Consider the following 15552-nt stretch of genomic DNA (forward strand, 5'->3'; position numbering starts at 1 on the left):
AGCATGACTACAAAAACAGTTCATGCTCTCCTGAAGTCATGGAGCAGCTGCAAGGCAGCCAAGGCACAGTGCCCAGCACCCTTTCCCCAGCTCATTCCCTGTAGGGAAAGCCCAGGAGGAACTGGGTTGCCTTAAGAGCTACATAGACACACCCACCCAAACCTGCTAACAACCCAGCCCTCATCCCATTGCATGCCATTTCCAGAATATGCTTTTCTCCAAGGGCCTCACATGGGACAAGGCTACAATTTTAATCACACTGGGTTTGTCACTGCAGCATCCAATGCCCCAAAAAGATGAGGTCAACATCCAAAACTCCCTAAAAGTGAGTACTGGAATGTTAAGAGAGACAAGTCTGTTCCCAAACCAGTCAAGAGATCCATGGATAAGGTAAAAGCACTTGTATTACTGGCAGAAAGAAACCCAAACAACTTCAGAAACATGATGGTGGTGTTCAAGCTGAAAGACTTGCTACTGTGTGCACAATTTAAGATTATTTTTAAAAAATTAATAAGGGATAAACAAAAAAAAAAAAAAAAAGGGAAAAGGCTGAAATGTTTTTTAAGCCGGAGTGTCACATATAACATGATACAAAAATATAGTCTCCTAAATCATGGAGGCACCCAGGGTGCACATGTCTTATTAATCCACTTTTAGTCAGTTTCTGGTGGTTTCAGCCATAGCTGGTGGTATCTTATGCCAAGCACAGGCCCACAGACATTTTGGCACTGCAGCATGCAGAGCAGTGGGAGAGATGACCTGCTGTGTGTGCTGCTCTAATGCAGCTGCCCAGCTCCAGTGGTAATCATGGAAAACCAAGCTTGGTTAGAGCAAGACAAACAAATTTCCAAATTTCCATTGTCTATAAAGCCTTGATTTTAGAGAGAAAATAGGCACCATCTCTACCTCATTAAGTCCTGGCAGCTGCCTAATTACCTCTTTCCATATATCAAAGCATTCTAGATTGTTGATATTTGACCTGTTTAGCCCTACCCAACTCTAAATTATGGCCATACAGCTTGTATGTGAGCATGTTCTGCCTGACATCTTTTCTTTCAGGGTACACTGTGTTGTAAGAGCAGATTCCTCCACAGTGTGGCAAGAAATATCAGTGGTACTTTCCCCCACCAGTCACACCTCTGTGAAAAACAGAAGTAGAAACATGGTATATGAATAATACACTACAAAGTTTTTCTGCATTGTGCAAGAGTTTAAGATGTTACCAGTTTTACAGGGGGAAAAAACCTCCATGTATATTTTGTATCCATCCAGATATTTCATACTTACAGATGAACAGAAGGGCAACACATTGAGAATGCAAAAAAACTTTATTAGCATAAAAAGTACATATTCAGGAATCAAAACTCAAATTCCTCCACGGCATCAGGCATGTTTGATACATATTTCTGTATCTGCTACAGCTGAAGGAAGTCTGGGTTGTAAAATGTCAGAAGCTTAAGGTTGGGGGGGAGTTATTGTTGGGTTTTTCTTTTGTGTCTCTTTTTAAGTTATGTAAACAACTCAGAGTGAAACCTGTACAAGCAGATTATTAGCTATCATTTGTAAACTTAAAAGTTAAATAAAACCCAATTTCAGCAATACAAAAAGCAATATAAAAAATACTCAGGTGCATGAAATGCATCAGAAGAAAACGTAGAAGAACATGGCAAGTAAGTGAACATGTCTTAAAAGTTAGATCATACTGAAGATTCTCTGTCAATATCAGTATGGCTAGACATGAAAAACATGATAAAACTACTTGGTTCCCTAAGAGATCTATACAGTTGCATCTATTTCAACTTCATTAGACATGAATATATTAGAAAGATGAAGTGGTTAAAAGGAATAAGAAAAGTTTACTCAAGTTTCACATTTCAAGCTGCCTATTTGATAAGGTAACTAGACAGAGGTAGATATCCAGTTTTAGTGGCCAAGCTATTCTAACAAGACCTTTTAGCTATCCTGTCAAGCTTTTACATTCAAAGCCAACGTGAAAAGGCTTCACAGATGAAGGATGTCTTTCAAAAAGGCAGCCAGAAACCCTGTATTGCTGATGGAAGTCGTTTCAATCATCCTACTGAAAGCGAAGGGTATTTAAGAATAAAACATTACCCAGACCATGATGAGGACACCACTTACCAAGCACTAGAGCTCATGCAGTCATTTTAACAAGAGTGCCAGTGATTTGCTCATTTCCTATGCCTATTTCAGAAGCTGAACCCTTGCTAGCTGTGGGCTCTCTCCTAGTCAAGGTAGGACTGCAGGGTGCCGCGGCGGCGGATGTCGCACGTCCAGCAGTGGAAGCCGCCTCCCAGAGAGTTGGCGTGGCGAATGTTCACTTTGATTGTAGAAATGCCTGCAGGAAACACGCAAGGCACGCTTAAAATTGGGTTATCAGCTTCACGTGGCAAGCTCTGATCAGAACGTTAGGTGATGCTCTATCAGATCACATGGCTAGCTGTAAATGGGGAAGGTATTTGCTACTGGTTTGTTAGGAATTTGTTTTCCCCAGATTCTAGGCAGAGAACAAACTAGGAACATAACTGGCTTGTCTGTTCTGGTGATACCCTCAGGATTACACAGGGCCTGGAGCACAGCCAGTGTCTGATGTGTTATAATGTGCCAGTACTAAAAAGATAAATTTAGGTTTTGCAGTATGTGAAGAATTAACTGAAATTCTGCTACAATATATGATCAGGACACATTTTCATGAATATGTGTAAGCACTTGTGATTCACACACTGAATGTTCTCTTTTAAGTGCTTCTCAAGAAAAGAAGTATTCAAGGTAGATAGCTCTGACTCTTTTTCTCTGAAAGGGTAAAGAGGCTCTTACTACCCAGGTTAAGTTTCCTACCTGTTCTTTTCAGCTCTGAGGGATGTTTCAGCTGTGGCTCAGCTAATTCAAAGTCCCAAAAGAAGGATCAGAAAATTTCTCTGTTACAGAGTTTGCCTTTTTTGCTTCTCAGCACTTTCAGGAGCTCAGGAGCAGCTCAGTAGAATCTACCTCCCAGGTCAGCAATACTTTTGCTCCCAGTAGACCCATCTCAGTCCTTCAAACTTTCTGACTACCAGAGCAGTCAGAACTTTGAACTGTCAGAATATTTAGAACTTACATAGACTGTGAAGTTCAAGGGTGAAAGATAATTCATTATTAGCATTAATAGCTTCATTCTTTAAGTACTTTCAAGTATTTTTAAATCCTCAAATCTTTGCTCATGCAATACAACAACCTAAGACTGAGCAGCTGTGCAAAATAAGACTTCTGTATTTTATGTTCAAACACAGTTCTCCTGTCACTGTATATCTGAAGGAATTCCATGGTATCATGAAATTACATCTCACAGGACTGAGATTCTCATTAAATGAGCAGAAATATCTGGGTTAAGTGATCTTAATTTGACATTTTGAAGTACAATGGGTTTGTAACTAGAAAGAATTTCAGCGATGATGGATTCCCAGCTCTATATCATTCAGCAATAGGTGCATTCAACCTCTGCAAAACAGATGTTGACCTCAAACTGGACAATTTACATTTAAAAAGCTCATTCAAAGAAATCCTAGCAATAACTTTAGTTGCTACTCATACCTTTATGTACTGCAAGCTGCAGGGGGCAAAAGAAGACCACATTTCTATGACTGGAGTACTCAGGAGAAAAATCACTGAATTATTCTTACTTGCTAATCCAGCTGTTTGAGTGCTTTTTCCAGTGCTGTCTGCTTTGAGTGAAACCTCCATTTACCCCGGCTGGTAGCACAATAATTTTCTTGTTAATGTATGTAGAAGTGTGTTAGGACGTACCCAGCTTTTCAAACATCTTCTGAATCGATGTCTCATTGGCGTCCACCATCACACGTTTCTCATCCAGCATTAGGACATTCATGGAGAGCCACTTAGAAGACATCCACAGAGGGTGATCTAAAACAGGAGAATAAACCTTGTACCAGTGCTCCTCCTTATTAATACCCTTAAGAGTACTCTTGGAATCCTTGGGAAAGGAAGGGTGACTGTACCATCTGGGATGAGTGGCACTGGGGGTTGAATCACAGTCCAGCCGGCTTTCTTGAAGAGCTCAATCTGGAAGAGCAATTTAAATATATTCTCAAGAGGGTTCTTAGAGTATCACATTATGTATCCTCCAAGCTATGCCAGATTTTCCCAGAGTACTCCAATATACAGGACATCCCCTGCACTCAGTTCACTATTCTAGCCCTCATTCAAGCTTCATCTACAAACCCAGCTTTCATACAAGCATTTTTTAAAAGTCTTTTTAGATTTTGCATACCAATAGCATTTATTTCTATTGGTTTTATATAAGCTAGATATGTTAAAGACAAAAAGCAGCATTTACAGTTTGGATCTTAAGTGAAAGTATTGGTCATATTCAAACATATTCAACTGGGATTTTGTGTGTGTGTGTTATTTCTTCCCACATTATTATAAAAGCCATTAATATAAGTTACACTGATGTTTCTAAAAACAAATCCATCAGAAATAACACAAAATTGCCTTTCCTTCACGCTTTATAAGAAAAATAATTACGCAGTTCATTTAACAAAGGGAACAGTGTAAGGGCATCCCAAGGAATAATTTATGTCTCTAAGATTTACACAATTAAGTTAAAATTAAAAGAAGGATAATTTGGCCAAGCAGAACACTTTTCATCTTCACTGTCAGAATAGTTGGCAGAGTATTGGCGAGCGCTCCAGCGTTACCACGAGGTGGAGCCCCAGTCCCGAGCCCTCAATAACCAGCCCGGCCTGCCAGGATTTTAGAGAAAAGCTCCTTTTCATCGGCACCATTCTAGAAAAAACCCCTTTCATCGGCACCATTCACACACCCCCACCGCTCCCCGGTCACCCAGAACGGCCAAACCAGTTTTTGTGAAAGCAAGCTGCATTTATCTTTTCTGTCGACACAGACAGCAGTTTTCCCTGAAAAAAGTCCCAGAACATGGGTTTAATACAAGGAGACCAAGAAGAACATCCTGTTCCAAGTGACACTATGAAAAACTGTGGAAGGGAAAAGGGGAGGAAAAAATAAGATTGTTTTTAAAATTATATTCTCAGAATGGATGCTGAAGGAGGCAGCAATTCAGTCAGACCGTTGGCATTGAAAGCACCTGCTGAGAAGAGGCCAATGCTGCTTTCAGGAGCTCTGTACATGGCCCAGAGTGGCAGCACCCAGCTCTGTGTCTGATTCAGGTCAGCTCAGCCATTCCCTGTGCTTGAACAGCTTCTGAAACCACAGAGATCCTCACAAAAACCCTCAAGCACTGCAGGGCAGTGACACAACTGTAGCAGAGATGAGCTCTCTCTCTGGAAAGTTTTCTGATCTCATTGTGCTGCTCAGCAATATTAGATTTTTCTCAGTGTAGTAGCAGGTTTTATGCATCTCTCCTCTTCCCTACCCTTCAGAAGGTATTCAGAGCTGAATGCTTGAGCAACTACCACCTTCCTGCCATTGGTTCAATTAACACCTAAGCAGAGGCTTCCAAAATAGAAAATAAAAGGGAGATTTCTCATCTGAGCAGCAGAAGCCCTTCAATTTCTCTTAGGATACAATTAAAATATTTAAGCAGTGGAAGTGTTCAGAGAAGTATCAGTGGAAGTGTTCAGAGAAGTATATCCCAGGTGCTTGCTTTGATACATCATTAAAAATTAGATTACTTCCATCATAGTTAACCATGGAAGCAGCACACAGTGGAATGTGTGGATCGGTAATTACCCAGCAGGGAATGAACCCAGTTGAGGGGTTTTAAACACACAACATTTTCCCCCCCTTGTACACTCACCTGATGGCAGGGACGGTCTGGGTTGGAGAGCACAAGACCAGGCCCAATGATATTAAAAGTGGCATCAATGTGCATAGGGTTGGGATCCTTAAAGGATATTATATGCACTCTGTAGTCTGGTGCAAGGTGTCTCCTCATCCATTCAATACCCATGTAGTTTGTAACCTGAAAAACAGGACAAATTAAGCTTTACTAGGCTAGCATATAAACTGCATCCAAGTTTACTTTGTCCAAGGTTTATTCATTAAATATTTAAAGCAAATTTAATAGAGAATTTTGTGCCTTCAGCTAACCCTTTACCTGGAAGGCAGTCTTATCCTGTAGATCAAACATTCTATGAAGAGCAATTTCTTTTGCCAACTCTCTTACTTTAACACTGCTCAGGAATTTTAAAAGACAAAGCACCAGTCTCTAAGAGATACCAAAACTGTTGAAAGAAATCTTTGTTTACCTGGCTCCTTTGTACAAAGATATCTCTTCCAGCTCTAATGAAGTCAGCAGCATCAAAGCATGGCTCAAATTCAGTAGTTACAAATTTTCCCTGAGCAGCCAGTTTATGCCTGTCTTCAACAGAGTGGATTGGATAATTCTAGTTGTGGAGAAGAGAACAACAACTTTAGGTTGGAGATGTTAAAAGAAAGCTCTCAAATAATTTGCTAGTGGGGAGTAATTTGAAATTAGGAAAATGTGTTAATATTGATAGCTAGTGTGTTCCTTGGAGGTGGTTTTGGTTACTTCTTATTAGAATAGAAAAGAAAATCTAAATGTGGACATAAAAGTGAAAGGCTTTAAGCACATTCAGGAATAGGTCATGAGATAAGAGACAAGAGTTATATGAAGAAATTAATTGCTCTTCAGAAACAGATCAAAAGTACTCATTACCATTGGAGTTTAATACCAGTCCAACAAATCACTGCACACTGACAGAAATACTGGACTGGAAGCTATTTCCTAACAGATCTGGACTCCTTACTTTTCCACATTTTGGAATGGAGAAGAACTTTAAGCTAGAAGATGGATCTTTATTATTAAAAATAATTTTAAAATTAAACAAGGCAATTCAAGCGAGATGTAAAAATCCAGCACAAATGAAAATACCATATAAATAATTACAGGCTCTAGAAGTTTTCTGACACTGAAGGTGACTCTAAGGTAATTTTGTCAAAGTCTCCTTTATGTCATTGATGACACTGTTCCTAGAAAGTTGCAATCATTTCACAACTAGTTCACTGCATTTGTTGCAAATGCTGTCACCAAGGTTCTGATGCATTTAGGGGCTTATAGGAAACTACCAAAATTGTCCAAGTCAAAATTATTAGGAAAAAAATTTTTAAAACTATTCACTAAAATATTTAGAAGGTAAATACAGTTTAGATCCTTCACTATTTCTTTTATGTAACTTTCAAAATACCAATCATCATGCAAAATAAATATTATGAGTTGGGTTTTTTACTGTGACAAAATATATATTACTTTCCACTTTCCCAATGCACCCAAGACATATGGACATTCTCAGGGAATTCTCTTTATTCTTGAAAGTAATCTCTGTGATGTTTTTCTAGCATTCCTTCCTCTTTAGTAATGCTCAGTTACAGCCAGTAACCAAAACAATTCAAAGCAGAGGAATTTAATAGACACAACTTCCTGTTCCTTGTTCTCTAACTGCACACACTGAGTTTCAGCTGGAAAGGCTGCAGCATGTTTGCATACTGTAGGGAAAAAAAATGTCTCCAGAGTTGTTTTGTGCCATTCCCCCTCACAGCTTTGTGAATCCTAAATATCAGGTTGAAACTATCAACAAAATTCTGTATAATGAGATCTGAAGTTCTGAAGGAAAGTTAGACCAGTACCTGATCATAGAGTTCATCTGCCATGGTGGGTTTGGGGGCAGTTGTCCACTTAGCACCACTGTTGAAATAATCTTTGATTAGTCGTCTGTAGGCCCTGTACTCAAAGAACCGAGCACGCCAGGCCATAGGTGCTTCAATAATTTCATTTCCCACTACTAGCAGGATGTCTCTTGGCATGGCACCATACATACCTGAAAGGAAAGTGGCCATTAATGAGACAATTCTCAGCTCTTTCTGCTCAGGCACTTTTCCCTTTCTTTTTACTATTATTTCTATCCAAAATAATGGCAAAAATAATTCTAAGCAATGTGAGGAAGCCAGCACATAAGGTCAGGTCCTTACATTCTTCAGTAGTTTTTCAAAGTAATATTTTTCATTGAAGATATATGGAACTTTTGCTACAAAGCCTCACTCAAAACAGATTCACAGCTAGATGAAAGCCATCCACCATCAAGCCTCCACTTCATAATTTGGCTAAAGAAAATTAACTAGACCAAGGCTTATGCATTACCCAGATGACTTTAAAAAGTGATGATGGGCAGCGACTTTACCAAGTGAACAGCATTTCTTTATATACTATCCTTTTAAAAAGTAATAGCACAGAGGAGGAATTTGATGGAACATAGAACTAGTGCAGAAAGCAGTCCCATTAGACTTTTCCTTAACATTATCTGTTCCTCAATGAATTTGAATTCCACTAGAAAAAATTAAAAATATATTTTACATGAAAGAAGCCTGAGGACTAGACTTGATGCAAAGCTGGGTGAGCCAGTGTGTTCTCATTGCAGATAACCACAGGTGGAGGAATGTGTGTAGGTAAAGGGACATTCACATTTCCCTGACACTTGTGAGGATCTTCCTGGTAAAGCATTGCCTCCAACTGTTTTGTTTTCCATAGTTTAAGATGGATCCAACTCCAGGATGCAACAAAGAGCTATCAAGAGGGTCAGAGGGGCTTTGAGCACTGGGCTTTCATGTAGGGGACAAAGCAGAAACATTCTACAGCCATTTTGAGGGCCATGACAGATTAGCACTTCTTGGCAGTGGCAGTGACAACACAGAGAGGGAACCTGGCAAGAGGTGCTGGCGTGGGAAGTTCAGGCTGGGTGTCAGGCAAAGGTCTTCCACCCGGAAATTCACCCAGCACTGAAACCAGTCACCAAATCAGGTGGCAAATCTCCATCCCTGGAGATCTTCCAAGTCAGCTACAGAAAACAGTCACTGACCTCACTTAGTGCTGGTGATAATCTTGCTCATAGGATTGGTAGGTAGACTAGATAACATCCAAAATATCTCAGACAAGAGTTAAACAGACAAGACCTTCAATAATGGAAAAACAATTACCTGTAGACTCAAAATCAGGTGTTTTATACTTCACAGACCAGTCAATTGGATCAGGCCTCTTGACAATAACACCTTCTCCCTTCAAAATATTGCACATCTCTTCAATTTCAGCAATAGCTTTCTTTAAATGGTCTTTGGGGAAACCCTGGCCTCCAAATTTCTGGTAAAATCCCCAATATTTTTCATACGTGTTTGCCTAGAACAAAAGGACATGAAGTGACAAGGAATAAGCACCAGTTATTTTGGACTGAAATAGATGCATAAGATGGAATTCTTAAGTTTAAAGTTTCTTGTTCTCGATCCTGATATATTGGAGTGTGCATTTTATCTGTTCCTGCAATATTTTGACTACATTACACTTCAGTAAGTATTGAGTGGCCAGTGTTGCCAAGTGGCCATTTGGTCCCTATTACAGAACACTTTTGCAAACATACCAAATATGGCAAACACTGTAGACTCTCTATTTAATAAGGCTATCAGACATGGTTTTTAATTAAAACAACCTTGAGCTCATCTGCAAAATGCACATATCTGTAGTCACCTTCTTACAACCTCACTTCAGTAATGTCACAATGGTGACATCAGAAATTCTAAAGCCATTCCCAGTACAGGCAATATGCTTTGTTTGCCAGAAGGGGCCATACTCCAGGTGCAGCAGCAGTCTAGAAAAAGCAAAAGATGCTAAATTCACCTGCCAGGATTAGATTAAAGCATGTTCAACATTTACAGACCTAAATCCTCTGCTGAAATGCTGTGATAGCCTTCTTAAATTACAAACAAATTCAAAATAATGTCCCAGTTCTCATGGGTAAGTAAAGCCAGACATATAATCAAAACAAATGATGCTGTTTCAGTTTGATGTGTCTGATATTCCCCTGTCATGTCAGAGTTAGCTGAGATGCAAGTGCATGTGGAGCCCTTCTGGAATGACAGCAAGCTGGAGGGACAGCAAGGGGATGCAGAAGAACCTGCCCTTCAAACATGAGCTGTCTCCAACACTGCAGTCCTGACCACCTCCCAGAGCACAACGTTCCCCAAAATCAGAGTGATGATGTTCCTTTGTGCTAGCACTGCCCCTGAGCAGGCCAGGCCATCCCTCTGAAGGCATCCCTGATCCCCTTTAACAATCCAGGCTGTTCCCTCTGCTGCTTCTGGAGATTTGCCTCATGCTATACAGGTAACAGAGAAGAAAGAAAATTCAGCCTTAGCATTTACACAGAGAGCCTCAGCATGGCCATCCTGCTCCTCCAGTACTGAAGCTTCTTCCCATCCTTCCTGAGGGAATTTGTTCTTTTTCTGTGAGTGAGGGCTTGGGTAATTTGAGCACCTCAAGCTTGCCAGCTGGTCAGAAGTCACATGCAGATCACATGAAGTGCTCAGCATTCCTATGGAGACATGTTCTGCTAATGAGATAAATTCTTCCTGTGGATTGAAGCTGGTTATTTTCAGAGCCAGCCATGGTGTATGTGAATATCATCAATCCCTAAGAGGTGCAGCTCCTCTCTGCTTTTTTCAGACCTGAGGAACCACATTTGTGTTGCACTAATGGATGGTGTAATCTTAAAGTTAGAACAGAATAAAGGTTAGCACTGTAACACTGCTCATATTCCCTGCCTTCCAAATAACTGGGAAAAGGGTAAATGGCTGGGACATGTATTTCACAGCAAATCAGGGTTGACATTTCAGGCCACTTTGGTCATAGACATACAAGTCAGTTCAGAATGTTCAAAAAGGGCCATGGATAGGACACAGAAAAGACAACATTTAAAACAAACTATTTCTTTTCAGAAATAATGGTTCAGGAAATATTGTCCTTAAGAAACAGTATTATTGTTCCCTGTCGTTGCTCTTTACTTTAAACATTTGTCATGGAAAATAATTAACATTATCAAGATGTACCATTAACCTAGTAAAGACAGTTAATAAATTTAGAATATTAAAACTTAAATTCAGATCAAAATTATTTTTGCCTTATTCAGTAGTAAACACATGTACACACTCATCTTCTTACTCAAGATATAAGGATCTGTGTTAATAACATTCCTCGCCCAAAATGCATTATTATTCACAAAATGTACTGAAAAGCATTGCAGAATACAAAGCTATAAAGTTCAACTGCTTGATTCAACTGCTTCAGAATACATCTCAGTTGTGGGATTTTTCATTGCAGTGCTGATTCAAACAGGACATCTTCCTATTTAATGTTAAGATTTTTCAAGTTTTCAAATATTGTATTGACCTATTTATCTACATAGCCTGTTTCAAGCTCTGAAAAGGATATACAATAAAGTGTCAGCTCATTAATATTCATCAGAGGTGCAGGGCTCTTTATTCAATTCCTTCCTTCCTTCTTCTTATGCCAAGCACATCATTCCCACATCACAGCAAAAACACTTGAATGTACCAAACCCTTGTCTCAAAGCAGAAAAGAGTGCTGAATGCAGCCATACTTGCTGCATTTAAATATTTAGCAAATAAACACACATGCAATCTTAAAACACATTCTCAATACAAGTATTTACCACACTGCTATAATTTGAGATACGTTTTTTGAAGTGTCTCAGGTCCAAAGCTTCAAATTTTCCTTATAAATTTGAATTCATCCATTTTAAACTGCATTTTTCATAAGCAGTGCCCCTCATGCACTCAGCAGACAGCCCATGATACCATCAGCTCTGGTTTTGCTGCTCACAGGGGCAGGAACAGGACACACCTCACCTCTTGGCCACATGGAGATCTAAACAATCATGTATCTATTAATTAATAATAATAATGTCAAGGTAGGACTGGAATACTGCTTGGATTATTCAGCAACACCCTCCCAGTGTTATTGTTGCAGCTTCTACAGCAATATTTAAGACAAAAGCAGAGAAAATTAGAGGAAACCACATCTCAAATTCGCTCTGTTTCCATTACTTGTTGTGGACTTGGCAATTGACATAAAGCAAATTTAAACCTTGCTTTAACTCTAAGTCATAGGTATTTGAATTGCAGAGGTAATCCTATCCTTTGACATTCCTTACGGAGCTTTTGATATCACATGTTAAAGAAATTGAAGTTCTGACCTATTGTGAGCAGTTATGGCTTAATAGCAGTAAAACCTGTATAGCATGTGGCACTTCAGCAAGTCAGAACACTTGAAATATTTTTTTTGTGCTAAAGCAAGCCCCTGACCACTGCTTAGAGGCTGAATTTTTCCTCATTTAATATCACAATGTAAAATGTTAGACATTTTTTTCCTTACTCTTTCTGTACATTCATTATGTCAGTACTACATAAATGCACATAAATACACTTCTATATTAGAAATGCTAACCCTCATTCATCTCCTTCTCTGAAGCTGCTAGGATATCTATAGAGTCTGGAAAACATAACACAGATTCTGAAATATATATATATATATATATAGATGGCTAAGGGAAGAGAAGTCTTCTATACAAGTAGATCCCAAACTTTCCCTAAACAACCATTTGCAGCGCTTTAAACTTATTTTTAGTATCTTTGTTTGCCATTCTTTCAATGTCAGATAATTTTTTATTTTTTTTTAACTGAGTCAACTTTGTCAGGTTATCCTTGAAATTTTTTACTAAGGTCTCTTGGGTAGAAGCCATGTGCCAGTTCATTTTGCTGTGATAGCCATGGATTGCCTTCTGCCATGCAGGTAGTGCTGTAATGTAACAATGAGAGATTCCAAAACATGCCCACAAATGCAGGTAACACACACACTCAGCAACTTTAAAGTACAAGTATAGAAGACAAAAATCTGGAGCAAGCCCATTATTTCAGTATTACTGTTTTAAATGCAAGATTCCAGAGAACAAAGAATCATGGATTTATTTAGGTTGCTGATGCAGTTTTAAGCACAGAAGAGTCCTGAAAGAATAGTGAACTATGTATTTCCACAAATTATTTACTGTAGCACACAGGAGTTTCAATAAACTACTTCAGAGCTGTCTGACACAAGAGTCCTGTTGGTCTACAGCTACAGAACTCAATCTTGCTCAGACTATTGAGTAGAAAACAAGGCTTTTTTTTCAATTGTAACCCTACTTATCTTCAAGCCAAATTAAAGTTTCATCAGTCCAACGCCTCAAAAGTTTGTGTGTGTATTTGGCTATATTACACATATTAGAGGTAGTCTCTGCTAGTGACTTCTGTTAAAACAGGTAATTCAGTTGGAAGTCCAAAGAAAAAAAGCACATCCCTCACCAACATGGCTATGCTGTAAAGTTTCACAGATGTAAACAGCTACCTTGAAAGAAGAATTCCCAAGAGTAAGCACCACACCTTAGGCATTGTAAAGCTTAAGTAAATTTTAGATATAAATTCTACATTTTCTATTTAAGGTTAGTTCTTTTTGTTTACCTTAACCTCCACAGAAAAAGGTGGGACACAAGCATTTTCAGCCCTTCCCACGATGACCTCTTCCAGCGGGTCCCATTCATTGTAGGAGCAAACAAGGCAGTCCTTGGGCACAGGGCTGGCAGCCTTGTCGTCGGCAGCACAGGTGTTCTGCGAGGCCGCAGCTGCCTGGGTGCTCTGGAAAGTTCGCTGCACCCATCCTGTAAAGGCTCCTCGAAGCTTAAAATAAAAAAAAAAGAACGAGAATTATGCTTCCCTTACAAAAGACAAAAAACTCTGGCTCAGCCCACAAATGCCTTAACACTATAATCCCACAGCAGTGTATGTTATTTGGAGTATTAACAGAAACACGGCTTGTTACAGCCATTCTAATTTATTCACAGCCTAGCAGATGCTTAAAGGAAATTCTGCCATTTAAGATACACTCAGTTGAGAAGGGTAAGGAGATCAGAACTCGGCAGACTGGGGCGGGAGGATGCTGGGTGAGCCTCAGCCTCCCGCCCCGTCCCGGAGCGCCCGCGAAGGGACGAGCGGGACCCGTCCCGGAGCATCCCCGGCCCCGGCTCCGCGCGGCACCGACCCTGGAGCCGATGTAATGCGCTGCCTCGGCGCCCCGGCTGCCCCCGCGCAGACACCGCACTCGCAGCATCGCCGCTGGCCCGACACGACGGCACGGCACCGCCCGGCCCCGCTTTATGCGCGCCCGGCCCGGCACGGCCCGGCACGGCCCGCCCCGAACGGGGGCAGCGCCCACAGAGCCGGGCGGGGCCGGATCGGCTCCCCCGCTCCCGGCGCCGCTCCCCCGACTCTGCTCCACCGCTCCCGACTCGGCTGCCCCGGCTCTGCCCGGCCCGGCCCGGCTCCCGGCTCGGCTCCCCCAGCTCCCGACCCGGAGCTGACCGACGGCTTCTCCCAACACTCCTGGATTTCTTTTCCACGCAGGGCTCTTCAGCAGCAGCCTGGATTGGAGAAAGTCACGTTTCAAAAAATGTTTCTCTAAAATGTATACTGAAGTGCATCGTGTGGTTACTTCTAGTCATCAAGCACCATATTCTTCATTAAGCCTGCAGTGGAAAAATTCAATTTTACCAAAAATTCCCAATATTTCATACGTTAAGAATTCAGATCATTAGACTACAACCTGAAGAGTTTTTGATTCGCCTAAAAATATTTGAATTCTTTAATTACTGAAGGGGTGTTTCAAGAATATCCCAAACAATTTCAAATTCTGGCTTCTCAAAATCCATATTGTAATATGAGGAAAAGCCATCCTAAAATAAAAACCAAAACTGCTTAGCTCCTAGCAGACCAGTACGTAGGTTTCCCTGCAAAAGCTCTCCATGGTAAAATCAACAAACTTATCTTCAAAAATACCTCTATCTCAACAGAAACAGTCTACAACAAGAAATATGTTTGCAACCAGCTCTACTCACATTTAGTATATTCCACTTAGCCTATTCTGCATTTTCTCTACTTTGCACATAAGTTCACTTCAAATAATTTCACTTTGCCGTGTAAAAAGCAGACATACCAAAAATCAATCTTAGCCAAATTATTCTGTTTAAAGTTGTAAAAAATCCGTGTCTTTCTTCCAACATGATTTTTGGTTCTGCCTTTATCATCCATGCAGTGCCTTGCTCAACACTCCTCCAGCCTGTGCTCTGCTCTCCAGGGCTCCTACACTGGGGCTTGAACAGACACAACATTTAACATTATTTCTACATGCACAATTGCTGGTAGTGCTGGTGAACTCAGCTCACATTTCTATAGCAGGAAAAGGTAAATATCACTGCTGGTTACATACATTAAAACATAAGCTATGGTCTTAGAACACATCAAATCAGGCACAGTTTTAAATGCCTTAGATACACAAGTAACTGTGTTTTATTCTGCTAGGTAATTATTCATTCAGCAGTTTGTCTTTTTGGCACAGGTAAACACTACACCTTCCCAGGACAAATAACACAGTACGAGCTCTCCATGAACTTACACGGTTCTCAGAGAAAAGTTAATTATTTAATTGGCATAATACCAAGTATGCATCACCCTGTTTCATACAATTGCAGAATTTTCTCATAACTCACTCAGCTTGTTAGGACTCATTTGTAACATAATTACGTCAAACACTATTCTTGTACCAAAAAGTACACCGGGATTATTTTTTCAAGTTTCAAAAAGAAATTCTCTTGATATTTTTTAATT

The 15552-nt window shown here is 40.2% G+C and overlaps 1 protein-coding gene across 1 annotated transcript; it reads right to left on the reverse strand.

Moving 5' to 3' along the window:
- Positions 1-1156: 1156 nt before the first annotated feature.
- GATM (glycine amidinotransferase) lies at positions 1157-14006 on the reverse strand. Its single transcript, XM_054272654.1, has 9 exons — positions 13931-14006; positions 13354-13569; positions 8989-9184; positions 7645-7835; positions 6246-6383; positions 5795-5959; positions 4014-4077; positions 3802-3918; positions 1157-2356 (listed from the first exon to the last, which is right to left on the reverse strand). The coding sequence occupies exons 1-9, from the start codon at positions 13997-13999 to the stop codon at positions 2244-2246; spliced, it is 1269 nt and encodes a 422-aa protein (XP_054128629.1). The 5' UTR covers positions 14000-14006; the 3' UTR covers positions 1157-2243.
- Between the last annotated feature and the right edge of the window lie 1546 nt (positions 14007-15552).

The sequence above is a fragment of the Melozone crissalis genome, unplaced genomic scaffold (assembly GCF_028551555.1).
Source record: "Melozone crissalis strain CALT ecotype California unplaced genomic scaffold, PUWL_Pcris_2 ptg000014l_1, whole genome shotgun sequence".
NCBI classification, from domain to species: domain Eukaryota; kingdom Metazoa; phylum Chordata; class Aves; order Passeriformes; family Passerellidae; genus Melozone; species Melozone crissalis.